The following is a 25104-nucleotide window of genomic DNA, read 5'->3' on the forward strand; positions in this document are numbered from 1 at the left end:
CCATTTCGAATTCACTTTAGTTACGGCCATGGGATCCAAAAATTCACGAACACTGTTTCACACAACACAGAATAAAGCCAAATACAAAATTTCCAGATTTTTTCTCAATTTCCCCCCTTTTCCGATTAAAGAACCGTAATTCGTCCATTAATATCACATGACATATCCCATGATCTCTCATTTCCCTCACACAAAATAATGCGTAATTGGAAATGAGTACTGCTCACATTATTACCAAAGTCCCAGGTAGTAACCTTTATCGCCTCCAAAATGTGGCTAAACTACCAGTTACCATATTGTAAAGATCAACCAATATTTCATGCATCAGAATATGAGAATAGTGTTTATTGCGCTATGTTTTAATATTTGTAAATTTTATAGATTTAGTAACACATGCTGTTTTTTAGGTCATACATATGTAACTTAAAGATGAGTTGTTTTTGGAAGTTCCTTAAAACATCGGAGCAGTCAGGAGAACCAAGAGCTAGTCTAAAGCGAAGAAAAGTCACAGTGAGTACTAATAATAAATTGCAAATGTTGTAATGTTATGTTAATCTATATGTGTTGCCCTGTAATTTTTGAAAGTTATTTTCTTATAAAGAAAGTATTTTAATAAAAATTGTATGTATTATTTTTTATCTGATTTATTATACATGTAAAGACAAATAGTTAAGATGAATTTTTAGAAAAGTTATAAAATAAATATCATATTAGTAGTTTAGCTATATGTATGCCTTGAACTAGTAAATTAGGATTGTTTTTGAAAAATTTTTAATGTTAATTTTCATTATTTCTTCTTAACTATGGTACTAATTTTTATTTGAGCTATGTAAAATTTTCAGTGATAATCCTTTAATATTATTTTTAATAATTATTGTAAACAAAAATTAGAGTGAAATAACAAGTAGTCTTACTGTTTGTTTGTAATATACATATACGAGGACTTGGTAGCTAAATGTATAAAAGTCGTAATATATTGCATTTTCACATTTTATGATGAAAAGTTTTACTTTCTGCTGCTGTGGAAAGCTGTGCCCATCTTTTCACTTGGATATGCATTTGATTTCATCCACATAAAACAATATCTGAAAAAAACTTTATATTTGTTAATTGAAATCAAAATGAAAAATTGTGTGCACATTACCTTTATATTAAAAAATATGTTTTTCATCCTGCATTGTTCTGCACATGTTAAAGAATAAATTATATTACATGAAATGCCTTCAATTTAATAGTTTAATCCTAATATACGTTGTACACATGCGATTTGGCAACTTTTTGCGACATTATGATGAGCAGGCAAACAAGTAATTTTGGTGTTGGCGATAATTTTCAGAAATCTTGCCAAGGCCATATCGTATTCTAGTATTTTACCAATTTAATATTGAAGGTAAATTTTAAGCATGATTATCATTTTCTATCATCCCCCCCAAAAAAATTGTTGCAATCATAAAACAGTTAAAAATCAATTCGTTATGTTATGATTGAATATTTTTCTTATTCATCAAATGAGATTATAAACTCTTGTGATCCTAAAACATTTTATTAAAATTCCATAAAATAAGCAAATGAAAAATATGTAGTTGAGATTTTTACGGAAAATTATGCAGAAATTCAAATTGTCACTTCTTCCTCTTATTGTAAGAAACATGCAAACATTTGTCTAAATTGGATATTAATTATGTTACCTTACCAGTATTTGAAAAATTGCCAATTCTACTTAAAAATTTTTCCTCATTTGATCAAAAATCTTCGTCTAGAACTTAACCCGCTTGTCAAAACCATGACGTCCATGCTTCTAAATTCCAAAAGCTCTCACCCCAGTGGTCTAGCCACTCCAACTTGTTAATCTTTCCACTGTAATAGTAATCCTCTTGTTAATATCACAACTGTTAATCTTTTGGAGGATCAGATGAAAGTATTGCAATATAACTTCAAACTTTTCAAAGACATCAAAACCTTGAGCTTTTCAAATCATTGTTCTTATGCAGAGACATGCTTAAGAATTTTTTTCACCTGAGGCAATGAGTTATATATGTGTCCCCATATATAATCAAATTTGTTGTATCCCTATATATTTGGAAAATTAATACATGTAATAATTTATAATTTTTAAAGTAAAACATTAAAGATACCTTTTGGATTTTTTTTAATAACAAATAGCACTGAAATTATATAACTAATACCACAGTTAATATGAAACCCATTAATATTCAGGCATTTTTGTAAATTAATGTTTAAGTAAATAGAAAAATAAAGTTAAATATACTTAATTATTAGTCCAAAGTGGCTTTATCCCTGAAGGACTATTGTTTTCATTTTGCGATTTTGCGTTGAAAGTTTGTAGCTTTGAGGTCGGGATTATAGATCATTCCAGATTAAAGATGTACTGTATTTCTTAAGACGCCATTGAAATACTAGTTTAATTGTTAAATCCCTTTTTTGATTTTAAATCCTTTTTTTGATATCACATGGATTTAGCAATTTGGGAATTGCCCATGACGAAAAGTCTGCAATAGAATTTTGGGTAAAGTACAGACTCGCCCATTGCTCGACACGTTTTTAACAATTGCACATGCTCGGTATCCATACACATCATCGACCTATTTTCACTTCAAAAAAAAGAAAAAAATCCCAGAATTGCACAAAAATGGCACTGCGGCACACCCTTGACTTATCTATGTACACATTGATCTATTTTCACTTAAAAAGTGAAAGAAAATTGACAAAAAATCCAATTGTTTTTACCCTTATAAAGTGGCAAACAAATAAGTGGACGATTCTGAACTTTACCAAGATTTTTTTCAAAGAAAAGGCATCATTCATTATAGAAAATTATGTTTGAACAACTGAGATGAAACTATGCTTTAGCGATAACTCGGTAGCGAAATAGCGATGCAGGCAACCATTCAGTTATGTTTAGCAATTTTTATATAAATTATAATAATGATCTGTTGTTATATTATATAGTTATTTACTCTTATGTTTCCATTCAGTCATGTTTAGCCTTTTTTATATAAATTATAATAATAAAAACGTATTATATGAAATTAACCTTTCATCTAAATTAAAATATCAATCTTAGATAGTTATTTACTATTATACTTCCTTTCTTGCCGCAATTATTTTTGGCAGCACTGGCATCAACAATAGTTTGGCATTTTTTTTACGGCCCTCAAAACCGAATAGTACCTATTTTTGTATGTATTTATAAAATTTCTGCAACCTTTCTAGCCATCACTTGAGGCAAGGGCCTTACTTGTGTCTTCTTTTTCTTGGCTCTATTCCTATTGAAAAAGATTTAAAATCCTCTTAAATTTCAGAAACACAGGAAGATACAATTTGCCACTGAATTTTAATAACAAATTGATGGTTTCGAATCTTAACCAAAAGGGAAAAAAAGCCTTACATGGAATTCATGCTAATCCTGACGTCATTATTTCCAAAGCTGATAAGGATGGACAGATCATTGTTGTTAAATCTCATGTATTCTCAACTTCATTTTAAAAATCACTCTTTCCACCTATTGCTAACTATGTTAGGTTTTATGCTGTCCACAAAATTTCAATAGATTTTTTTTCCTTTACTTTCTAACAATTTTTACATTGTAAATATTTTTTTTGAAGTCATCGGGTATACTTCAGACATTTCTTCCCTGCACTCAGTTGTGGTTTCTTTTAATCAATTTTAATCACTGTTTACTAGTATTCTAGTTGAAGGAGCACTAAAATGCCTTGAAACTAGGCTTCGTGAATTCCATTCCACACATACTGAAGCTGAAGAGTGAATAAGTTATTGTTGCTTGTGGGGTTGAAAATACGTTGAAAACACAGCAGTTTAATTACTCAGTCTGTATTTTGAGTGTAACTGGAAGTACAGATAATCATGAAGTACTGATAGATTTAATAAATATTAAGTCAGAGGTCTGTAATGATTTAATATTCCCCAAAAATAGTTATTATTATTATTATTTAGGCACCAAAAATATTATAGCTTCTTGTAAAAATCCTTAAGTTGTTCTTGGAACCATTTTCGAATTCTCTCTTTCATGTTATCATTAATTTCGAATTGTATTCAAAAAAGCTTTTTTATCCGTCTAGAAACTATGAAGTCGTAGAGTTACGTTTCTGAATTGTGGGATGGAGTGAGAACTTCACAGGTGAAATTCCTGCAGAGGTCTGTAGTTACATTTGTTGCATGGTGTCAAATGTTGTCTGAAAATTTTCCAGATCTTTATCACTTGATTGACCATTCCTGTGATGTCAGTATCTTCCCATAGCAATGCACATTCATCATTGGTGGTGTTTTATGATGTTGATAAGAAGTACATTTACACTGACACCATAGCATAGCTTGAAACTCTTCCACTATTCATGACATCCCCTGGTAGATCACCAAATCTTCCGATTTTCAATTTTTAGCTAAGGAAAATGGCATTAAGCGATAAATAAAAGTTTTTAAATTAATTAAACTCAAAATATCCAAATTTCATTCTCTCACAAGCACTGATTTTTATTGTTATTTTTCTTTTTTAAATTTTGATTGATTTGAATATCTTAAACTACCGTAGACATTTGTGGAACTTTTATAAAAGTTCAACCAGTGTTCAAGTAATTAATATATGCATTTAATTTTATATCACTACAGTAAATGGTACAATATTAAGTTTATTCACATGATAATATATACATTAATTATTTATTAATTTATTTATTTTCTTATTAATTAAAATTTCTTTAGTTGATAAAAAATTTTCTTTCCTACTCAGGATTTTCTCAATATAAAAGCATAAGAAAATTGGCTAAAGTGCAGAATTTCCCACTTATTTGTTTTCAGGATTTTCTCAATATAAAAGCATAAGAAAATTGGCTAAAGTGCAGAATTTCCCACTTATTTGTTTGTTGCTTTTTACAAGAGTAAGAAGAATTGGATTTTTGTCAATTTTCTTTGACTTTTTAAAAGAAAATAGGTTGATGTGTACATGGATAAAGTCAAGTGTGTGCGCAATGCCATTTTTGTGCAATTCTGGGATATTTTTTTAAAGTGAAAACAGGTTGACGTGTACATGTATGTACAATTCTGAAAAATGCGCCAAGCAGTGGGCGATTCTGCACTTTCACCAGAAAATTTATGAAACAAGCCTGAAAATATAAAATTTAGCATATCTAATTAAATGGTAATATATTTTATATCAGAATTCATATTATAAATCATTAGTTAACAGAAATCTTGCACTATAAATTGAATTTTAAGTAAACTTGGAGTTCTTTTGAAATGGTATTGCCATGTAGTGCAAAAATCTCCTAAAACCTCATGGTTTTCACACAAGTACCTTCCATTTTTTTCTGTTTGAAGGTTGGCTGCTATCCAAGACAGGTCAGATGCAGCTAGGTCATCACCTCCACAGGTAATTTAGATGATGCTGAACCTAGCTAATTATAAGTTTCCTTTCCAGTTTTGAGAAAGAACTTGCTGTGGAGATAGTTTGAGGGTCCCCCACGCCTTTTTCCATATTACCAACCTTTCGAGAGGATTTTTGGCTTACCGTGTGTTTTGAGTGTCCCCTTACTGCACAGATACATTTTGCTTACAAACCTCCATGCCTTCGTTGGGATTCAAACATAGGTCTATCAGGCAGCAGCTATTTATGGCAAGTACAGGTAGAAGTGGGCAGGACATGACACCAGAAATTCACCACTGGCCACCGTGTGCTGCCACACCATGTGCAACCACACTGGGCAACAGAGTTAAGGTAAAAAAAATGTTTAGAATTTAGGAAGGAATTGAGCGACAGAATTTTTTAGTTACAAAATTTGCATGGGGTAGCAGAAAGTGTAGCACTGGCCCTGCATGATGCAAAAACATCTCTTTCTGTGGTATGTTGTTACAAATACTGCAGAGGCTTAAATATCTGGTTGTAGCAAAAGTTTTCTGCCAAAATACATCCTTAATAAAGTTAGAAAAAAGCATGAAAGCAGTACCTTTAGTGCAGGTAGTAATCACCAGCCAAATCTATGATTTTCTGCCAACATTTTGGTAGTTTTTCAAATCCTTTCACCCAGAAACTTGTTGCCCTCGAGTCAGAAAACAGATCAATCTCATTTTGGGGATTCTGTGCAGAATGGAAGATTGCGCTAGCAAGATGTTGCTGCAGGTGTGAAAAAAGGTAGAAGTCCAAAGAAGCGATGTTGGGCTATATGGTGGATGTGGCAAAAGATCCCATTCAAGTCCATACAGATTCCAGCCCGTGGTCACATGCAAGGCACATGTGGTCTTGCATTATCTTGATGGAACATTACCTTTTTGTGCCGGAATGTAGTTCGATGCGTTTCCTTGATGCATCATAATGGATTACCATCTTGCTCTACACCTTGCTGTCGAGGGTTTTACCTTTTTTTCAGGTACTCTTTGTGGATAATAAATACCATGGCAATCTTCAATACCAGATACAATGCATGACCTTTTTGTTAGTTAAATTGTGCTTTGCGACGCTGCTGACAGGTTGATTGGATGCAGATCAACCCCCTTTTCGGTCTGTGTTGTTGAAGTAAATCCACTTTTCATCACAAGTGATGATCTGTTCCAGAATTTTGTCCTTCTGTAGATATTCAAGCAGATTAGTGCATGCCTAAACAAGTCTGTTATTATCTGCTTGACTCAGCTCATATGGCTTCCAGCATTTGAACTTGTACATTAAAGGTTATGTGATGCATAGCACAACTAATGGACATGACACGAGCATCTAACTCCTTAGCAAGCTCTTGAGTAGTTGCATACTGATTATCTTCCACAAATTCTGGCAGGCAAGCCTCATCAACATCAGTAGGCCGGCTAGAGTGCTCCGCTTCTTGAATGTCATAGTCCTTGTTATTGAACTTCTGGTATCAAACCTTCACAGTGTCATATGGTACAACATTAGTTCCAAAAGCTGTACACATGATTTGGTGACATTTTGTAGCTGACTTTTTGCAACAGAACTGGAACAGAATTCCCATTTCAGACACCTTATATTTAGTGACATTATTTTACATATTTCACGACACAGTATTGTAAAGCAAATGTCTTTCTTTCAAATCCCAAAAATTGTTCAACAAAATATGATTAAAGATGTCAATGTGAACTGTTTGCGCAGCCGACATTTGTGGTGGCAGGGAACTTTTTTTGTTAAAACTCGATATATCTCTTAGTCCTCAGTCCATCTGGACATTCAGGTTTTAGAACTTTATTTGGATAATCACATTAATAACTGTAACACTGAAGCAGACATGATTGATTTGCTGCTTTTGGTGTATCAGATCAGTTATAATTTTTCAACGATGGCAATGTTTCTGTGAAGAGTTTGCTGTGCTCCTGTATCCTTGCGAGTAACATACAAGTATCCTTAACATCCATTGATGAATTTCGACATTGGTTAATCCTGCTGCCATAAAAAATCCACTGCTGCATATTGTTCTTTTCATAATTTTATTTTCTTATCTTTGAGATTGCATTTAATGGGTTATTTCCTGTAGACTGTAATTACTATTTAGGTTTTAGGCAGTGCTGCTTGAAATGCTATTTTCTGCTTGCAGTTATCCATTGTTCAGATATATTTAAATAATGCATTCTATGATATGAATTAATGCAGTGTTAAATTAAATTAGCAGAGTCAAAACTTTTATTTGAACAAAACCCAAAATTCCTCCCCCCCCCCAGTTTCAAGATTTGGTACTTTCTCATTATCCACATCTCCTGGTTTTAAATTCAGTTGAGTTGCTGTTCCCCCCCCTAGTATTGCCAAGATTCTATGATATGAATTAATGCAGTGTTAAATTAGCAGAGTCAAAACTTTTATTTGATCAAAACCCAAAATTCCTTTCCCCTCCAGTTTCAAGATTTGGTACTTTCTCATTATCTACACCTCTTGGTTTTAAATTCACTTGAGTTTCTGTTCCCCCCCCTAATATTCCCAAACATACATATAATAGCAAACGCATGTGCACACCACATATGGGTTTGAGTACATGTGAATTTGCATGCCTTTATGTTATTATGTTTAGCAATAACTCGATCAATAACTGATCACTCAATACTTGAGTTGATCAATTAATTTTTTTACTGTGTGAATTTGTTCCCACTGTAAAATTTATTTTTTATAAAATGCTTCTTTTTTATTATTGTTTATGAACAAAACAGTACATATGAGCCGGAAAGATAGCCAAATGAAATATTTTTCACCAGTGATGTGGCGAGTGTTATGTGAGGGTGCAGATAATCAGTTTGTTTTAGAATGTACTGTAATAATCTGATTTCCTGTTTTTTATTTTATTATGTTTGTTTAAGACATAGCAAGTATTCATCTGGCATTAAAGAATTTTTTTTAATTTAAATTTAATTCTTTCCTTTATAAACTCTGATTTTTATGTTATTTCTGATAAAACTGATGATGATTTCTTTTATGTTATCTCTGATTTTATATTAGTTATTTTATGTAATTATTCTATGTTCTTTCCTTTATAAACTCTGATCTGCACATTATTTAAAAAAGAAAATAATGTACAGTTCTTAATTTTGAGTAAATGTATTTCTCGTTTCTAATTGGGCTTAATATCTTTTTCTTTATTAAATTTTAGCTGGAAAATACTGCTTCATGCTGTATTAGAACTAGTGGAATAATATAGATAGGTATGTAATTTTTTAAAATTTAATTACTATAATTCAGTGAAATTTTAAGTTTTGTGGCTAGATTTAATAATGTTCCATTCCATATTGAATAAATGGAAGTTTTCTCCTGTGTTTTTATATTCTTCTTATAAGTCTTACAAATCAGGAAAGTTGGCTATCACCGAACCATGAAACTTGACGGAGATCCTGCCAAAGTTGCATCAATCATTCTTGTGGAATTCTGAAGGAATTGAGGCCTCTTTATTTAATAAACAATCATTATTCAACCTGTTTCATTTTTGCTCTTCATTAAAAGTTTTCTTGAAGTCTGCTATTTTGCTAGGGCCTTGATTTTAATGGAAGTTTTGTTTAGAATATGATGAGTTAAAATTTTCTGAAGGTTATTGTTTCATCAGCCATATGCAGTCGACTCACCATATCATGTATTCACATTTTTTTTGGGGTGGGGGCTAGGATTCCATAACTTTGAAAAAAATCTACTGCTTGCTGCTCTACATACAGGTAGGCAGGTCTGTATATAGAACATAGAACAGGCTAAAACATACAGGCAGGCCTGTATGTAGAACATAGATTAAAACATTCAGGCAGGTCTCAAATTTTAATAGTTTTTCCATAATATGGGGGGGAATGCAGCTGTTAACAACCACTTTATATCTTTGTTCATAAAAACAAAAAAATGTGGCTTATCAAAAATCAGTTCGAGTTGCATCAAACAAAAACACAGATATTATGAGTGTATTATGACACTCCACTTATCCATAATTGATACTAAATCATATGGTTTGACAGCTGTTTCACAATTGATGGGATAATGTGTAAGTACATGTATTGCTTTAACAGTTATAATTATTGCAGAATTTTCAGGACATGCAGAATTCCATTAATTAATTTGTATGTATATAACTGATGAAATAATTTAACTGCTAGCATAACCCATGAATGCATTCTACACATCAATATTTTATAGCGTGTGCTATCATATCAAAATTATGCTAAAATAGAATACATAGGTTTAATATAAATTATCTAAATAGAACATGGGATTAATACCTAGAACCAAGAGAATTAATTAAAATTTTTTAGATTATAATATAATTTTACAGTTTAGCGGAGACCCTTTTTCATAGAATTATTTTTATTTCTGTATTAACTATTTCAAGTTAGATCCAAGTTTTCAAGTTAGATAAAATCCTGTTTTATCATTAGAAGGGGACTGCAAAAAAGGGAATTATTTTTTGTAAAGTGTATATTTAATGTTATGTATGCTAAAATTTTTAAATATGTGATATATGCATGTCCTCATGAAATTTGTGAAAGTATTAAATTGTTTTATATTAAAAATAATGATTATAGATTCTTTTACTTTCACTCAACAAATATGATTATTGGTGAAGCACGAAAAAATAAGAAGACATTCATACAGATACCGACATTAACTGAGTTATTGTGTGAAACGAGATTTTACAAGTTGTGGTGAGATACTTTTGCAATAGGCATATGACATGAATTATTTCATCATGAAGTCTGTATAGAAATGAATGCAGTCATGGAAGAGGGAAGGCAATGAATGTGTCTTTGTAAGGAAGTGTCCTTGTTTTTCAGTTTATATAGAATTCTCATATTTGGAAGGACCATGAAACTGCTGTTAAGGTAACATGCTGTGGATATAAACAAAAGTGCATACCGCCTTAGACTATCAAAGCTCAGCAGTACTGCATCAGTTGTGCTGGAAGGTGCCTGTATTCTTTCCTCTGTGAATGCAGTGGAGGAAAAGGGAGGAAAGAGTTGATTATTTGTCACTTCTATCAAGGCTTCAGTGGAGACATGATCCTAGTCCTCTAGTTGAATTGTGCGCCATTTTAAAGGAGTATATGTTGTTCAATAACATGTTCTACTGTGCCAATCTGGATATTTGCAAAAGAAGCTAGTTCATTTGTATCTATTTGTGTCTTTATTCTATTTGTGAGGAGCTGGAATTCTTCATGGTTATCTTAGTAGAGTAAGTCATTCCTAGAGCTACCCCTGCCTTTTATAGATTTGATTTTGTGCACATATCAACTTGTATGCCTTTGCTTGTTTGCGATGCCAGTGCCCTTACAAGTCATTATATGTTCCCATATTTTTGATGAAACATGCTTCATTGTGTGAATTACGTCTTTGCTTACCAACTTGCTAAGATTTACCATGGACAATAATACTAAACAGAATTAGGTATTTTTCAGTATTAAACAGTTTATTTTTTCAATTTATAGGCATATTCCTCTTATTATAAGTTTACTTGAAAGACAAATCTTTAGATATTTATTAATGGTTGTTGTTGCTGACAATAGTATACCCCAGCTAGATCTGGTGCATGAGCCCATGCACTTTAGCAAAATCAAGCACCGTAACTGTGTGTGTGTAGATATCCTCAAGCGTAAAAACCCAAACAATTAAGGATGTGTTCAGAGGATGGCATGATGTGATTTGCACATATTGCAAGTTGAGAAGAACCTTCAATCTTGTTAAAAAACACATAATTTTTAAATGGCTAACTGATGAGCTGAGAAATAGCCATTTGATCTGGTCTTTCAAATTCCAAGGTAAGGCGTCTTTTGGCCATGTCAGTTATGGGATGGAGCGGTGAACTAGCCTTATAAAAAAATCTCCCAAAACTAATACCATGTTTAGTAGTCATTTCCTCTTTTATGCAGTTTATCAGCGACTTCATTGTCAGATGCATATATGTATAAGAGAGGATCCACTGAAAATGGTTGTATCTCTTCTTTGCCAAGTATCTAGTATTTGAATACTCACATGACCCCAAACTCGACCCCCAATTTCTTAAATGTAGAATGGAGCTATAGTGGTAAAGAACAAGATATTACTGGAGCTGGAATCGCAAAGAATGGCTCCTAATCCTTCGTTTGTATCATTTAATTCACATCTGAAAACCGAGCAACCATCTGGTGGCATTTGTTGAAACTATTTTCAAGTTAATAGTAGAATTCATTAGTAAAAGTGTCCTTCCTCCCTCCCAAGAAAAAAGTATCTTGTTGGGTGACTGTAACGATATAGCCACCAGATTTGAAATAAGTCTGTTGTTGGTTTTAGTCTGACTTCAGAATAGGAATTAAGAAATTTCATAAAACTTAAATAATCTATTTATGCATTCCTTTCATTTTAAAACTATTTTTAAATATACTCTAGTAACTGAAACTTTTCTGGAAAATAATGCTATTTAATAAATGTACTTTTTATTTATTTTACCTTATGCAGTCAGATTAGGTTTGTTCAAAATTTAGCAAAGTTAAGAACAAAAATCCCAATTTCACATATAATCTCTACATATAATAAAAGAAAGAGTCTGTCTGTGTGTGTCTGTCTTTTGTTCGCGCTACGCATAAGCTAATAAACCCACAGCTACGAAATTTGGTACGTAGGTGCATCTAGACAAGAGCCAGTGCACCTCAAAGCAATTTTTCTTCAAAATTCGAATTAGAATTTTTTTTATTTTATGTGTTACAAAATCACCTCATTTTGAGACATAATGGGCTATAGGAAAGCGGGATTTTACTCGACACACTCCATTTTCACATCGTCATGAAACGTAGGCACTTAGCTATTTTATGAACTTAAAATAAATTTCATGTTTCGATAAATCTATTAAATAGGAATTTATTTAACAAAGGGAGCTTAGCAACTTTTCAACGGAATATTTTCGAAAAAACTTTATTTTTAAAAATGTGCAGTTTATTTTTCTTTGATTTTTGGACATGTTAAACTTTCATCCTTGTGACTGCTTTTCCAAAAAGAATTTTGGAAAAATGATAGTATTTCGTATTTAAAAAAAATTTTTAAATGAAGCTTCCGAGTACACTTCTCATATCTTTAAAAATGTGATTTTGGCAACAGTTTTCCTGTCTTATTGTTGTTGATAGATTTTTGATGAAATTGCATCATTTTGAATAGTTTCATTCTTTTAGAAATATGGGTTTGGCAACAATTTTCCATCATATTTCTTATGTCTCTGTGTTTAAGAGATTGGCAAATTTCATTGTCATTTTTATATAAATGTAATACATTTTTATTGGTGGTGGTTTTTTTTTTTTTTTTTTAAATATAAAGTCGTTCTTGAAGAGTAAAATTCTGTGCGGAATTTTATGTTTTTTGAGTTGCTTTCATGTTATTTTTTGCTTATTTCACTGTAAGATATTGAAAAGTTTTGCATGATTTTTTTTCTTCAATGGGTTGGTTAATTTTTTTATTGGGATAATTAATATTTGTATTAGGGGATATAGCTTATTTCGTTGTAAATTTTTCTCTTGAAAATATAAGATAAAATATCAGTAATTATACTTTGCTTTTTAGAATTTTTTGTTTTTTGTATTCTTTTATGTTATTTATTGCTCATTTCAATGTTTTTAAGATACTGAAAAGTTTTGAGTGATTTTTTTTAGGAAACAAAGTTCTTAACCTCCTTTATACCATTTGAGTTCTTAAGATTTTGCAAAGGGAAGTTGGTTAATGTATTTATTAGGATAATTAATATTTGTATTAAGGGATATTGCTTATTTCATTGTAATTTTGTTATATGTAATAACTTTCTTTTTATGAAGTTGTTCTGTAGAGTAAAATCCTACACAGTTTTTAAATTTAATGGTTGGTGTTTCCTTCAGCCATTTTTCCGGTACATTTAAAAGCCAGACAAATTCGCTGCGAGCCTAAAATAAAATTTCATTATGTGTCTTATGTTGTTTTATTAGACTCGCTGCCAGGAAAACAAAGTTCTTAACCTCCTTTATACCATTTGAGTTCTTAAGATTTTGCAAAGGGAAGTTGGTTAATGTATTTATTAGGATAATTATTATTTGTATTAAGGGATATTGCTTATTTCATTGTAATTTTGTTATATGTAATAACTTTCTTTTTATGAAGTTGTTCTGTAGAGTAAAATCCTACACAGTTTTTAAATTTAATGGTTGGTGTTTCCTTCAGCCATTTTTCCGGTACATTTAAAAGCCAGACAAATTCGCTGCCAGCCTAAAATAAAATTTCATTTTATTTGTGTCTTATGTTGTTTTATTAGACATCAAGAAAACTGTAGTTGTCATTCATAATTGTGTCTTAAACAACTTTCACTTTAAGAGTGTAATATTATTATTATTATTAAAAATTTGTTCTTTCTACTGATTGCATAGCAGATTTTTAATCATATTTTTTTCTGCTTCATATTTGTAGGTTTTAACCAAGAGAAGAAATAAAAGATCAACTAAAATGACTTCATCAACTTTGGTTGAAACTGTTTCTATTGATTATGAAGATTTTAGTGAGAGCTTTCTCACATGTGGAACATGTTTGTGCACTTATGATGGCCAAGAACATACTCCGAAACTTTTGCCATGTTCTCACACAGTTTGCCGTAATTGCCTTGAGCGAATAGCAGCAGGAAATGGTGTTCGGGATGCTGGTTCTTTCCGATGCCCCATTTGTCGAGAAACGATTCCTTTGCCTCGTGGTGGAGTCAGCGCTTTGCCACCAAGTTTCCTGGTAAATCAGCTTTTAGATCTAATGTCCAGGCAACGGCGAGAAGTTATTCCAAAATGTTCTTTGCATTCTACTCAGGAATTGCTATTCTGTGAAACTTGTGATTGTGTATTTTGTAGATTATGCACTACAGGAGCACATGGAAATGGCACTGAGAGTGGCCAGCACACTGTCATACCATTTTCCATTGCCATAAAGAGAATGTCAGAAATTCTTTTGTACAAGGCACATCTTTGTATTAGTAAACTTAACAAAGCTGCAGAAAATGTAAATGATGAAATCACTAAATTAGAATCTACTGCAGAAGAAACATTTGAAACCATCAATCGCTCTGTTCAGGAAATAACAAATGCCATTGAACGGAGAAGATGTGAACTCATAGAAATAGTTAAAAAACTGAAAAACAACAAGAAAAAAATATTAGCTGATCAGCTGTCCATCATTGAATCAGAAAAGGAAAAAGTTGAGCAGCAGTGTAGCGGTTTGCAATACCAAGTTGAAGTTCGTAATATTACCAATAGAATAAGTGATTTGAATAAAAAACTAGATTCTTTAAATGCTATTATGGAGCCTAGAGAAAATGCATTTCTTAAATATGAGCATGACCATAATTCTGCATCAAATGATATAGAAAAATCGCTTAGAGAATTTGGTCGTGTTCGTTCTAGTACCACATATCCTGCTTTGTGCTCTGCCTCGGTTGAATGTTGCTCAGCTCACTTAGAAACAACTGTGTGCATTACGGCTTATGATTATCATGGAACAGTTCAGTCTGAAGGTGGAGATCCTGTGGTTATCGACTTAAGGTATGAAAACGGAGATAGTGTCAAAACCCATTTGATAGACCGCAATAATGGAACTTATGATGTGAATTTTCTCCCAGAACAGCCAGGAAATTATAAATTAAATGTAACTGTCTTTGATCGACCTATCAAAGATAGTCCCTTTCATTTTATAGTGTCCGAGCACATTAATCCTGTTTCTCAATTTGGTCTGCGTGGCAGTGGCGATCTGCATTTCCTCCAGCCTGTTGGGTTGGTTGCTTCAAGTTGTGGTAAATTATTTGTCCTTGATACTGGAAATAGCAGAATAAAAGTCCTTACAAAAGATTTCAAATTTTTAGGTCATATATTTGATGCAGGTATGGAAGATCGTAGTGGTACAGGGATAGCTTTATCTTTAAAGAACACCTTGTTTATAGTTAATTGGAGAACAAAATTTATAACGGAAGTTGATTTTGAAGGTTCTGTTATTCAAAAGTTTACTCATGCTGAGTTTGTGGAGCCAATAGATTTAGCCATTAATAGTAAGGGCCAAATTTTTGTGGCTGATAATGGTGCTGCTTCTGTGTTTGCATTTGAGCCATCTGGTACCTTTGTTATGAAATTTGGTAGTACATTTAATTTAATTAGTTCTATTGCAATTGGTCCATTAGATGAAATCATAGTTAGTGATTCAAGGATCCAGATTTTTACATCTAGTGGACAATTTCTTCGAGAGATTGTTTCAGAAGGCAAGGGCAAGAGTCGTCATGGTGGAATAGTTTATGATGGCAAAGGAAATCTTTTAGCTACAAAAAGTGATAAGAGTGGTAGTTTTATAAGAGTCTTCAGTTACCAGTCAGGAAATTTCCTTTTTTCTATTGATAGTCATGAGGCTAAACTGAAACGTCCAAGTGGCTTGGATGTACTTAATGACTTTCATGTAGTTGTGGCTGATCTTGGAAATGATTGTATAAAAAAGTTTAGATATCGCTAAATGTGTCAATATCTGGAAGCAAATCTATAGCTGCACTAATCTTTAAATGTTTATATTCTTCATCCTATATAGAATTGCGATACTCAACAATTAATTATCACATGCATTAGTTCCTTATATTATTATTATCTTTTGGAATTTATCTGTGTAATAATTATCTAATCAGTCTTCTAGTTATTTATTTTACTTTCAACTATATTTAACTCAAAGTCAGTTTATAAATATATGGAATGTGTTTATGTAAAAGCTTTCATTAATACCTTTCTTTCACATGTTAAACAAAACATTTTTTGCGGTTTCTGCACTCGTATTCACTAGTGTAAAACTCTTCATGACTTTTTTCATATGCTGAGGTTTTTGTTGAAAAGGTTATTTGGTTTATTTTATATTAAACTTAATTTGGAATATGGCAGTTTTATCTTTTTGTAATTCAGATGGCTGTGTTTATTGTTAACATATGCTGAATCTCATTCTTCTTTTATCTTTATAACAATCTCTTATATATCTTGTGTGTTTATCATAAAAAGTATTTTGCAATCTGCATATTGCACTTCGGAAAATGTAAGCTTTTAAGTGGACCAAAGACTTTTTTATTACTTGGTTGAACTATTTTGACACAGAACTCATTAATTCATTATTTTATTCATGTTTCTCCCTATACATACAAATAAGATAATACTGAAGACAAATTATTTTAAATTAATGCTTTTATATTTTATATTTTACCATGTACTGTTATACTTTTTTAACATGTTTAAGCAATTACCCAAAGATTCTCACATAATTCAACATTTCTATCATTTTCATTGAAATTATGGATCTCTTATTTTTTCTGTATTATTGTTTGTTCCATAGACATAACTATGGAGTTTTCCTTTATTTTAAGCAATGCAGTGGTAGTTATTGTGCATGATTAAATTTTTATTAAAGTACAAATAACTTCCACACAGTTAATTGTATAGGAAATCAACTTTTTGTTTTTTCTTTATATATTTATTATGTAGGATATTGCAAATTGTTTATAGACGGTTTTTGCATATTGTTAGATATGCGTTTTGAAGTTTATAGAATTATGTTTCTAACATAACATATTATCTGTAAAGAAAATTCCCTCTTCAAACTAGATAATATTATTGAAGCTTCGAAATTGTTCAGTGAGTATCGTTTTAATGCTTTCTTAAATTAATGTTTTAAGTAAATTTACTGCTAGAAAATGATATATATATATATATTTGATGTCAGCAGAATCATATATTTATAATTTAAGATTTCTTAGCTATTTTGGCAAAATTTTGTGCCATATATATATGTTAATGTTGTATTGTTAATTTTTTTTTTTTTTTTTTTTGTAATGGTCACCTTAATAGTGTGAACCATCTTATAATGGTGTAAGTGACTGATCATGTGGTGAACTTTTAAATAAAAAAAAAATCACTGAACTGAGGTGATTATTTTATTTGAAGGCTGTGGTACTAAATTTTGAAAAAGGCTTCTCCCCCCTATACACACCTAGAATTAATAATAGAAGAACATAGAATTAAAATTTAAAGCAGTTGCAAAAAGTATATTTTTATAGCTTCTCCAACTATATCTTAAGTCTTTTTGATTCCTGTCTGCACTGTTATCCCTCGTATACTTCAAAGTGACAGCTGAAATGAACTGTAAATTTTAAGAGTTTGGAATATATATGCAATATTTTTTAAACTCTAAGCATTAACATGTACTTTGTTATATAAATTATTTGTAGAAAAATTAAGCACCTTTTTTGGTTATAAATTTTAAAATTTAATATAAAAAAAGATCAACATACTTAAAGAATAAGTGTGTAAATAGCCCATTTTCAAATTTTGCTTACATATGCTGTCCCAGAAGAAAAGAAAGAAAATTCAAGATAAATTAATATTTAAATTTTAATTTGAACAACATTGCATAGTCATGTTTAAAGTAATTAAACTTCTTAATTTAAAAAAAATAATTAGGTTACAAAAGAAAGATGTTGAGTAACATAAAACTTGAAAGGGACAAGCATTTTTGTCTAGGATCACATTTTGTAAGATTTATATCTAAAAAATTTCAATGGATTATATTTTAAATTATAGAAATATATTTATAGTTATCTTTATGCAATGCATTGCTCAAATTAAACTTTAAATATTAATTTATCTTGAATTTTCTTTCTTTTCTTCTGGGACATCATATAAAAGTAAAATTTGAAAATGAGCCAAATATGTCATACATGGGGGGGGGGAATCCCACGAATTTGTCATGAGCTCAAAGTACATAACTTCAGTGAAAGAAATACTTTTGTTGTAATTTAAGGCTCTTTCCCCCCCAATGATATTAATAAAAAAATTTATTTTGAAGAGGGTGTTCTTAGAAAACTCTTTTTCCAGAGGGGGGGGAGGAGTGTTTCAGTGTACTTTTTTTTATTTTGTGCACTTAATTTTTTTATGTTATTCCCTTGTTCATGTAATTCTTTATTATAATCTTGTATTAGGAATTTGAAAATTTGCTCCTGATTTTTTTTATTAGTGTGTGCATACTTCTGAAGTGTATTTCAAAATTCAACTAAAATTAGTCTTTAAAACTTACATAAAACAAATATTTTAACTGTTTTTCTTATAAGATAAATTACTACTCTAGCTAAATTATATTATTATTGAGCATCATTTTATGTGAAAATTGTCACTATGATTATTATTAAAATAGCTTTAAAATATTTCAAGTTATTATATTGAATAAGCAGTTGTTATTCTACAGAAATAGCTGTAATGTCAGGCTCAAATAGTTAAATACTTTCAAATAAGCATATGCTCTGCCTCAAGAAAATCCATTCAGTAATGAGTAAAATATTATTCTAAAAACATTCTAATTTTTTATAAAGCGTGTTTCTCCCCCTTCCTTTTTTCCTCACAATGCTTAGAATTCTTAGAAATATGATTTGATGAAAATGAAGTTGTTATAGTTCTGTGTGCAATGTATACTATGCTTTAAATGTGTTTTTCCATCTCTAGATGCACATAAGTATCTACACTGCCAATTTTCTTTTCAACATACACATTGATTGTTTTATTTTTTACATTTGATCTACTTATTTGTACTGATTATATTTTCAATAGGTCGTAAAAAAATTACATTTATATATCAAATCCATGGGTATGATGTATGTATTTTTTTGAAGAAGTTGGTTTTCATCTCGACATAGCCATTGCAAAAGAGAACTTTTGTTAATGTAGAAGTGTTATTTTACGATAGTTATTTATGTTGCTCCATATTTGTTTGTGCCATTTTTGTTACACATAGCAAAGTGAATGTGCTGGTCGTATTTCACAATATTGCCTTGTATTTAGAATAAACTAATTGAAAATGATGTATTCTGTTGTGTGAAAATTGCAATTCTGTAATTACCCGGTGTTCAATTTTGCTGTTAATGTTTCAGAAATGCTAAGATTTTGAACTGTGCTTACATACCTCATTCATAATGTTTTATGAAAACGAAAAACAACAGCAATAAAATTGCCAGAATACTTAAATATTTTTTTTCATTACACTATCCTTCTTGATCAACTTCCATATTGCTTCATGGGCTTTGCTAAAATTTTTTAAACTAAGTAGTCCAAACTTTTTTCTTTGCATAATATACAACATGAAACATAAAATTATAATATGAATACCTGTACATAAATAAAAAGATAACAGTTGGATTAAAATAAGAAAAAACAAAAACTTTAGAGAAACAATGAATTTATTATATTTATGTTTTATTACTTTATGGATTAACTTTTACCTTTCAGAAACAAAACCAGGGATTCTAATTGCTTTAAAGTCAAATTTTAATGAATGTAATGGTTATATTACATATATTGATACAACCTTTAGTGTAATATTTGGCATAATTTAATTTTAAATGAACATGCTCAAAAATATTCAGCTCGATTCTTGTCTATTCTACTTTTACGTGTTTCATATTTCTCTGTTGTGTTTTTTTTTTTTTTTTTTGTCTTCCCACATTTTACTCTTTTATATTGCATAAAAATTTTATACATTTTAAAACAATATTATTGAATCAAAAAGTATAAGTAATTTTAGTTTATTTTTCCCTTATATATTTTTATACGATTTTCTCCCTCATACATGATATAGCTTTATATTGATTGATAAACAGTTAATTACCAATTTAATTAATGATTTTTTATAATCAATGAGATCTTGATTTTGCTGCTCAGTTGCTGGTGCTATATTCAACTGCTGATCCCTTTACCATAATTTACCCTCGTTAAAATTTCATCGAGCCCTAAAAACCCCATTGGGAACCCTAATTTAAAACAATCAGTCGATTGATTTTAAGATTTGGATATTTCAGCCACCTTAAGCTTTGAGTAATTTTCTATAATGAGTTATTTTATGTAACCATCTTTGTTACCTTATGAACTGCATACTGTCCTGTGGTTAATTTATTTTTATTGTCAGTGCCTTCTGTGTAACATTTTTCCCCATCTCCCGAGTCTCTGATTCTATATCAGTTGATTGATAAAGGACTGATATGAGGAAAAGACATCTGTGAAAGTGAATGGTAAAAAATGTCATGGAAAGATCTTTTGAAGTACTTCAATGAAAGAGAGGTCTTGTGTGCTTGTGACTCAGGTCACAGGTATTTATTTGAATTCAAAGTTAATGAAAAGTGAAATCCATAATTTAAAAAAGTTTGATTATTGTAAAAATGGATAAAATGAACAATAGAGTTTTGTATACAGAATTGAAAATAATATGTTACACGGATTTGTTTCAAAGTGTGCATTGCAAGCATTGTTTTCTACGTGGTTACTAAGGTCACAGATGATCTTAAGTCTTTCACTGTTACAAATAGTTAAATTTATTATACCAATATTTATAAATTTATTAATTGGGAAATGTATTTTTAAGAGATCTGTATAGATGTCACACTTTTCTCTGGTTCTTCAATTTCCTCATTGCCTTCCATGCTATTTTTATTAAAGTTCACATCATCAGTTACAGTTGAAATAAAAAATTTTACGTCATCATTGGTATCTTTAGTAATCAAGCTTTCATCACTTTCTAAATATTTCAAAGCGTGCTTTCTTAAAACAATACTGAACACAACTTTGTGATACGGATTTAACAGTCATTGTTTTTCACTGAATGGCATTCATTATATTGACACATTTAGCAAGCAGCTTGACATGCCTTAAAAACAGTTTTCTGCTACAAATCGGGAAGTTTCTAATTATATCTTTGTCCAAAAGCTGATCCAAATACTAGTGTTGCATTAGGTAGGAAAAACACTAATTTCAGTTTAAAATTTGTTGAATGGGTTAGTGATATGTCAAGAAGAGCAGAATTTTCCTCTTTTTTTTTTTTTTTTTTTTCCCTAGACATTGTTTTATTAAGAGCAGTCAACCATTCTGGCATTATCCTTTGATTCATCCATGACTTTTTATTGTAATGCCAATGGATTGATAAAGCTTTTGGATTGATGCTTTTGAAGCATCTTGGTTTTTCACCTTTCTGATTAGAAGTGATTGCTCAAATTTTTCTTCCATGTTTCACAAAAGTAGCACATTGAAACGTTTCTTGGAGCTTTTAATACAAGAGCACTTTTCTCGTTAGAAGCATAGTTTTATTAGGCAAAATTCATTAAAATAATCCAATTTTATCATCATTGTAGATGTTTTTAGGCTCATATCTTTCTTAAATTTTACTTAGCCTTTTTTTTTTTTTTTCCTATTTATTGCATGTTACATATCTACTGATATGTTTTCACCACAAATAGTCTTAAAAATAATGTTATGTCTTTGCTTAAATTTGTCTAATCAACTATTTGATGCTTTGTGGTTCTGTAGTCCCAGTCTTTCTGAAACTTCTTTTGCAAGAATACTTCACTTAGAGCAACATTGTTTGTTACAGAATAAAACAAATTGAACACTACTGTATCAGTTTTACATGCTTCAGATTTTCTGTTGAAATACTAATCCATAATATTTTTTTCTTCTGTATCTTTTAGCACATGGCTTAATTGGTTTTTACTTATTCAAAATTCCTGCCTTAAATCTTGCAAACGAAGTTTATTCATTTTTGTTAAATGAATTACATCAACTTTTTCTTTTAATGTTAATCTTTTTCTCTTTGGAGCCATGTTAGATAAGACATTGGTTCCAGCTTTGGATTGCCTTATAATTTGTTAAAGTGTTTCCTGCCCTCTAGCGAAAACTTTGGCAAAAATAATGGGATTTTGAATTCTGTGACTATGAAATATCTTTTTGATTGAAACATAAGTAGCTTTTTCTCTGTGTATTTATTCTCATTTCCCAACTGAAAAACATTTTCAAAAGGGAGGGAATAACTTTTTATTTTATTGTTACTTGTCACAAAACTACCTTTCACTAAGCACAAACTTGCCTTTGAAACCTCAGAAGATTACTAACAAAGTGTATTTTAGTTTTTATTTGTTTCTGTGCCTTTATCTTATTTTGAAGTTTTTTACTCTCATTAAATAGAGTTCCCTACAGGAGGTACTACTGTATATTATAGCAAATTAATGTACATTTATCAGAATTGGTACTTGAAAAATAACAGTTAGTACCTAATAGAAATATGAGATATAACAGCCGTTTATTAATTGTAGCAATGTTATTATAAACTATTATACAGGTATTCCTCCTATAACACAGTAAATGGGTTCCTAGAAAATACCATGTTATAAACAACTCATACAAAATAGAGGGGGCAAAATATTTTTGTAATGGTTCTTCGTTGCCTCATTTAAATTTAAACTTTTTGTGATGTCGTATGCCGTTTCTTTTTTTAACAAGCGATTCAAAATTTGTATTTTCATCTCCAAAAAAGTAAACTTACTTTTAAAAGTTTTTTCTTACTAATTAATAATAATTACTCCAATTTTTTTTTTTCAAAATCACTATTGTGTATGTAACACAAATACTTGAGCACAAGATGGGTATTATGTAAATGATGGGCATGTCTCAATTTCATGCACGTATTCTTGGAATTTTATGCGAATATTTATTTATTTTCAGGAAATAATTCATAATTATTTTGTGAGAGAATGCACGTAAATTTTATTTTGTTTCTGTTCTTGTAGTGTGTTAAAATAAATAATTTGCTGTTGTATACTACACATGATGGTATAGTATGTCTTTTAATTTTGTAAACGTTTAGAATAAAAATTGTGTTACCGAAATATGTACATATGTAAGTATAGTACATCAAAGAATGTACATAAATTATTCTAAGAACTTTTATACATAATCAGTGACATGCCAGAATGAAACCTTGTTACCATGCTATACAAGGGCTTATGTAATTTTCTTGTTATGTAAGAGCAGACCTGTGTTATAAGATGGATACCTGTATTTACATTAATTGATATTCAGATTCTAAAATAAAAAGACTAATTTTTTGACTAAATATTTTAAATTTGAAAACCTGAGAGAAAAGCATTTTAATATTTTTTTATTTAAAAACTTTTATTTTCATAATTGAATCTTTCTAAATGTATGGGAAAATATAAAGAAGTGCCTCTTCATTTAAATCGTTAATTTGGAGATGAGACGCATCGAAAAAATTCCTTTGCATCCTGAATGTTTCAAAGAACAGGTTAAAAAATTTTTCAGATCTTCAATCTATAATTAAAACTTGTAAATCTTGATATTATTTTGTCAATATAATGTAAGAAATAAAAGCTCAGTAATAGTATACGTTTTTCCACAGTTTTTTTTTAAACTAACACAATCATGTTAGATATTTCTTTTCTAGAGTATTTATGTAGTTTTGAACTTTATTAATTTCCTGTCCAACTGTATTTTCAAATATAAAAAAATGAAATTTCATATTCAAAATTTCAATAATTTTCGAAATAGTTTAAAATAATGTCGTTATGTTTTTGTAACATGACATATGTTATTTTCAACTAATTTTATGAATGAAAACAAGGTACAGTGTGCTGTATTTTTCCTGTTATGTAATTAAGAGATATAATTCTGTTTCCGAGATGGCAAAAAATAATCTAAAGAAATTACTTGGTGCATTAAATAACATTTTTATGTGTCCACTGTTCAGGATTGGAAACATTTATTTTGTAGGAACATCTGGTAATGACAGCCTTTCTTAGTAAGCTATTTTTTAAATGCTGTGTTTGTCAGTGATGTAACTATGCATTGTAAAGTGTTTATGTAGTGTCATGCTTCTAGTCAGTTGAAAGAAGCTTTGTGCAACAGAATACAATAAATAATTTTTCTTCATATCGTTGTGTTTTGTAAGTCTCTGCTGTTAAATAATAAAGAATTTGTATGTTCCTGTCATTGCAAAAAAAATGGTGACACCTAGAGGGCTACTGAATCTTGAGGCACATAGTCCTCCACTTGAACACATGCACCTTGAAGCCATACTTTTGATTTATTTCATATTTTGCACAAATTCAATGAATTTTCATTAAATGCAGTGATAAAGTCAGCAGTGGCAACACTGAATGAAATACAGTCAAAAGTCCTTAATCCGGACTAGTCGGGCCTTCGGCGATTCCGGATTATCGATTTTTCCGGATTATAGATCATCAGTTTAAATCTCGTAAGATGGCATGCAGAAATTCTAAAATAAAAAATATGAAACCGTAATTTATGAAATAAAGAACAATTATAATCTAAAGGGTATCAAAATTTACAAAAAAAAAAAAAAAAAAAAAAAAAAAAAGAAGCTTAATATTTATTTGTTTACTTTATTAAACATTTCTTTCAATGTAAGTTGTTTAAGTTGCTTCGTTTTATGTGATAATACTTTTTCTTTTAATTCTATAAGCAGACATAATTTCTTGTTCAGTTACAAAGTTCCGCTGTTCAAGTCCCGTTAATTGCTGTGCCGAGAATACCGACTAACTTGTCAATCGAAATTTTTTCGTTTTCACTAACCTCTCTGTCACTTTCTTCATGTCTTTATCCATTTTTTGCAGCAATTCCACTTTTTGTTTGATGGACATCGGAACATACTTTCGTTTTGTACGATTCTTTGGGAGCTCCAGAATCGGAAATTCTATTTGACATAATCGAAAGTTCAAGTTTACTTTTATAAAATTGCTCTTACAGTCTGAAAAAAATAATAAGCCGGATCCAATTCGAAGATTAAGGA

The 25104-nt window shown here is 30.4% G+C and overlaps 1 protein-coding gene across 1 annotated transcript in view; it reads left to right on the forward strand.

Annotated features, from left to right (window-relative positions):
• Positions 1-24224, forward strand: part of LOC118197086 (tripartite motif-containing protein 2-like) — a 37379-nt gene extending 13155 nt beyond the window's left edge. Inside the window, exons 2-4 of the mRNA XM_085824693.1 lie at positions 408-510; positions 8613-8664; positions 13885-24224. Of these exons, the coding sequence (XP_085680819.1) occupies positions 13921-15948 (2028 nt within the window). The 5' untranslated portion in view covers positions 408-510; positions 8613-8664; positions 13885-13920 and the 3' untranslated portion in view covers positions 15949-24224. The remainder of the gene's footprint in view (positions 1-407; positions 511-8612; positions 8665-13884) is intronic.
• The last annotated feature ends 880 nt before the right edge of the window (positions 24225-25104 follow it).

Source organism: Stegodyphus dumicola, chromosome 10 (assembly GCF_044657685.1).
Source record: "Stegodyphus dumicola isolate Sdum_Otavi_A_Nest chromosome 10, ASM4465768v1".
In the NCBI taxonomy this organism is placed as follows: Eukaryota; Metazoa; Arthropoda; class Arachnida; order Araneae; family Eresidae; genus Stegodyphus; species Stegodyphus dumicola.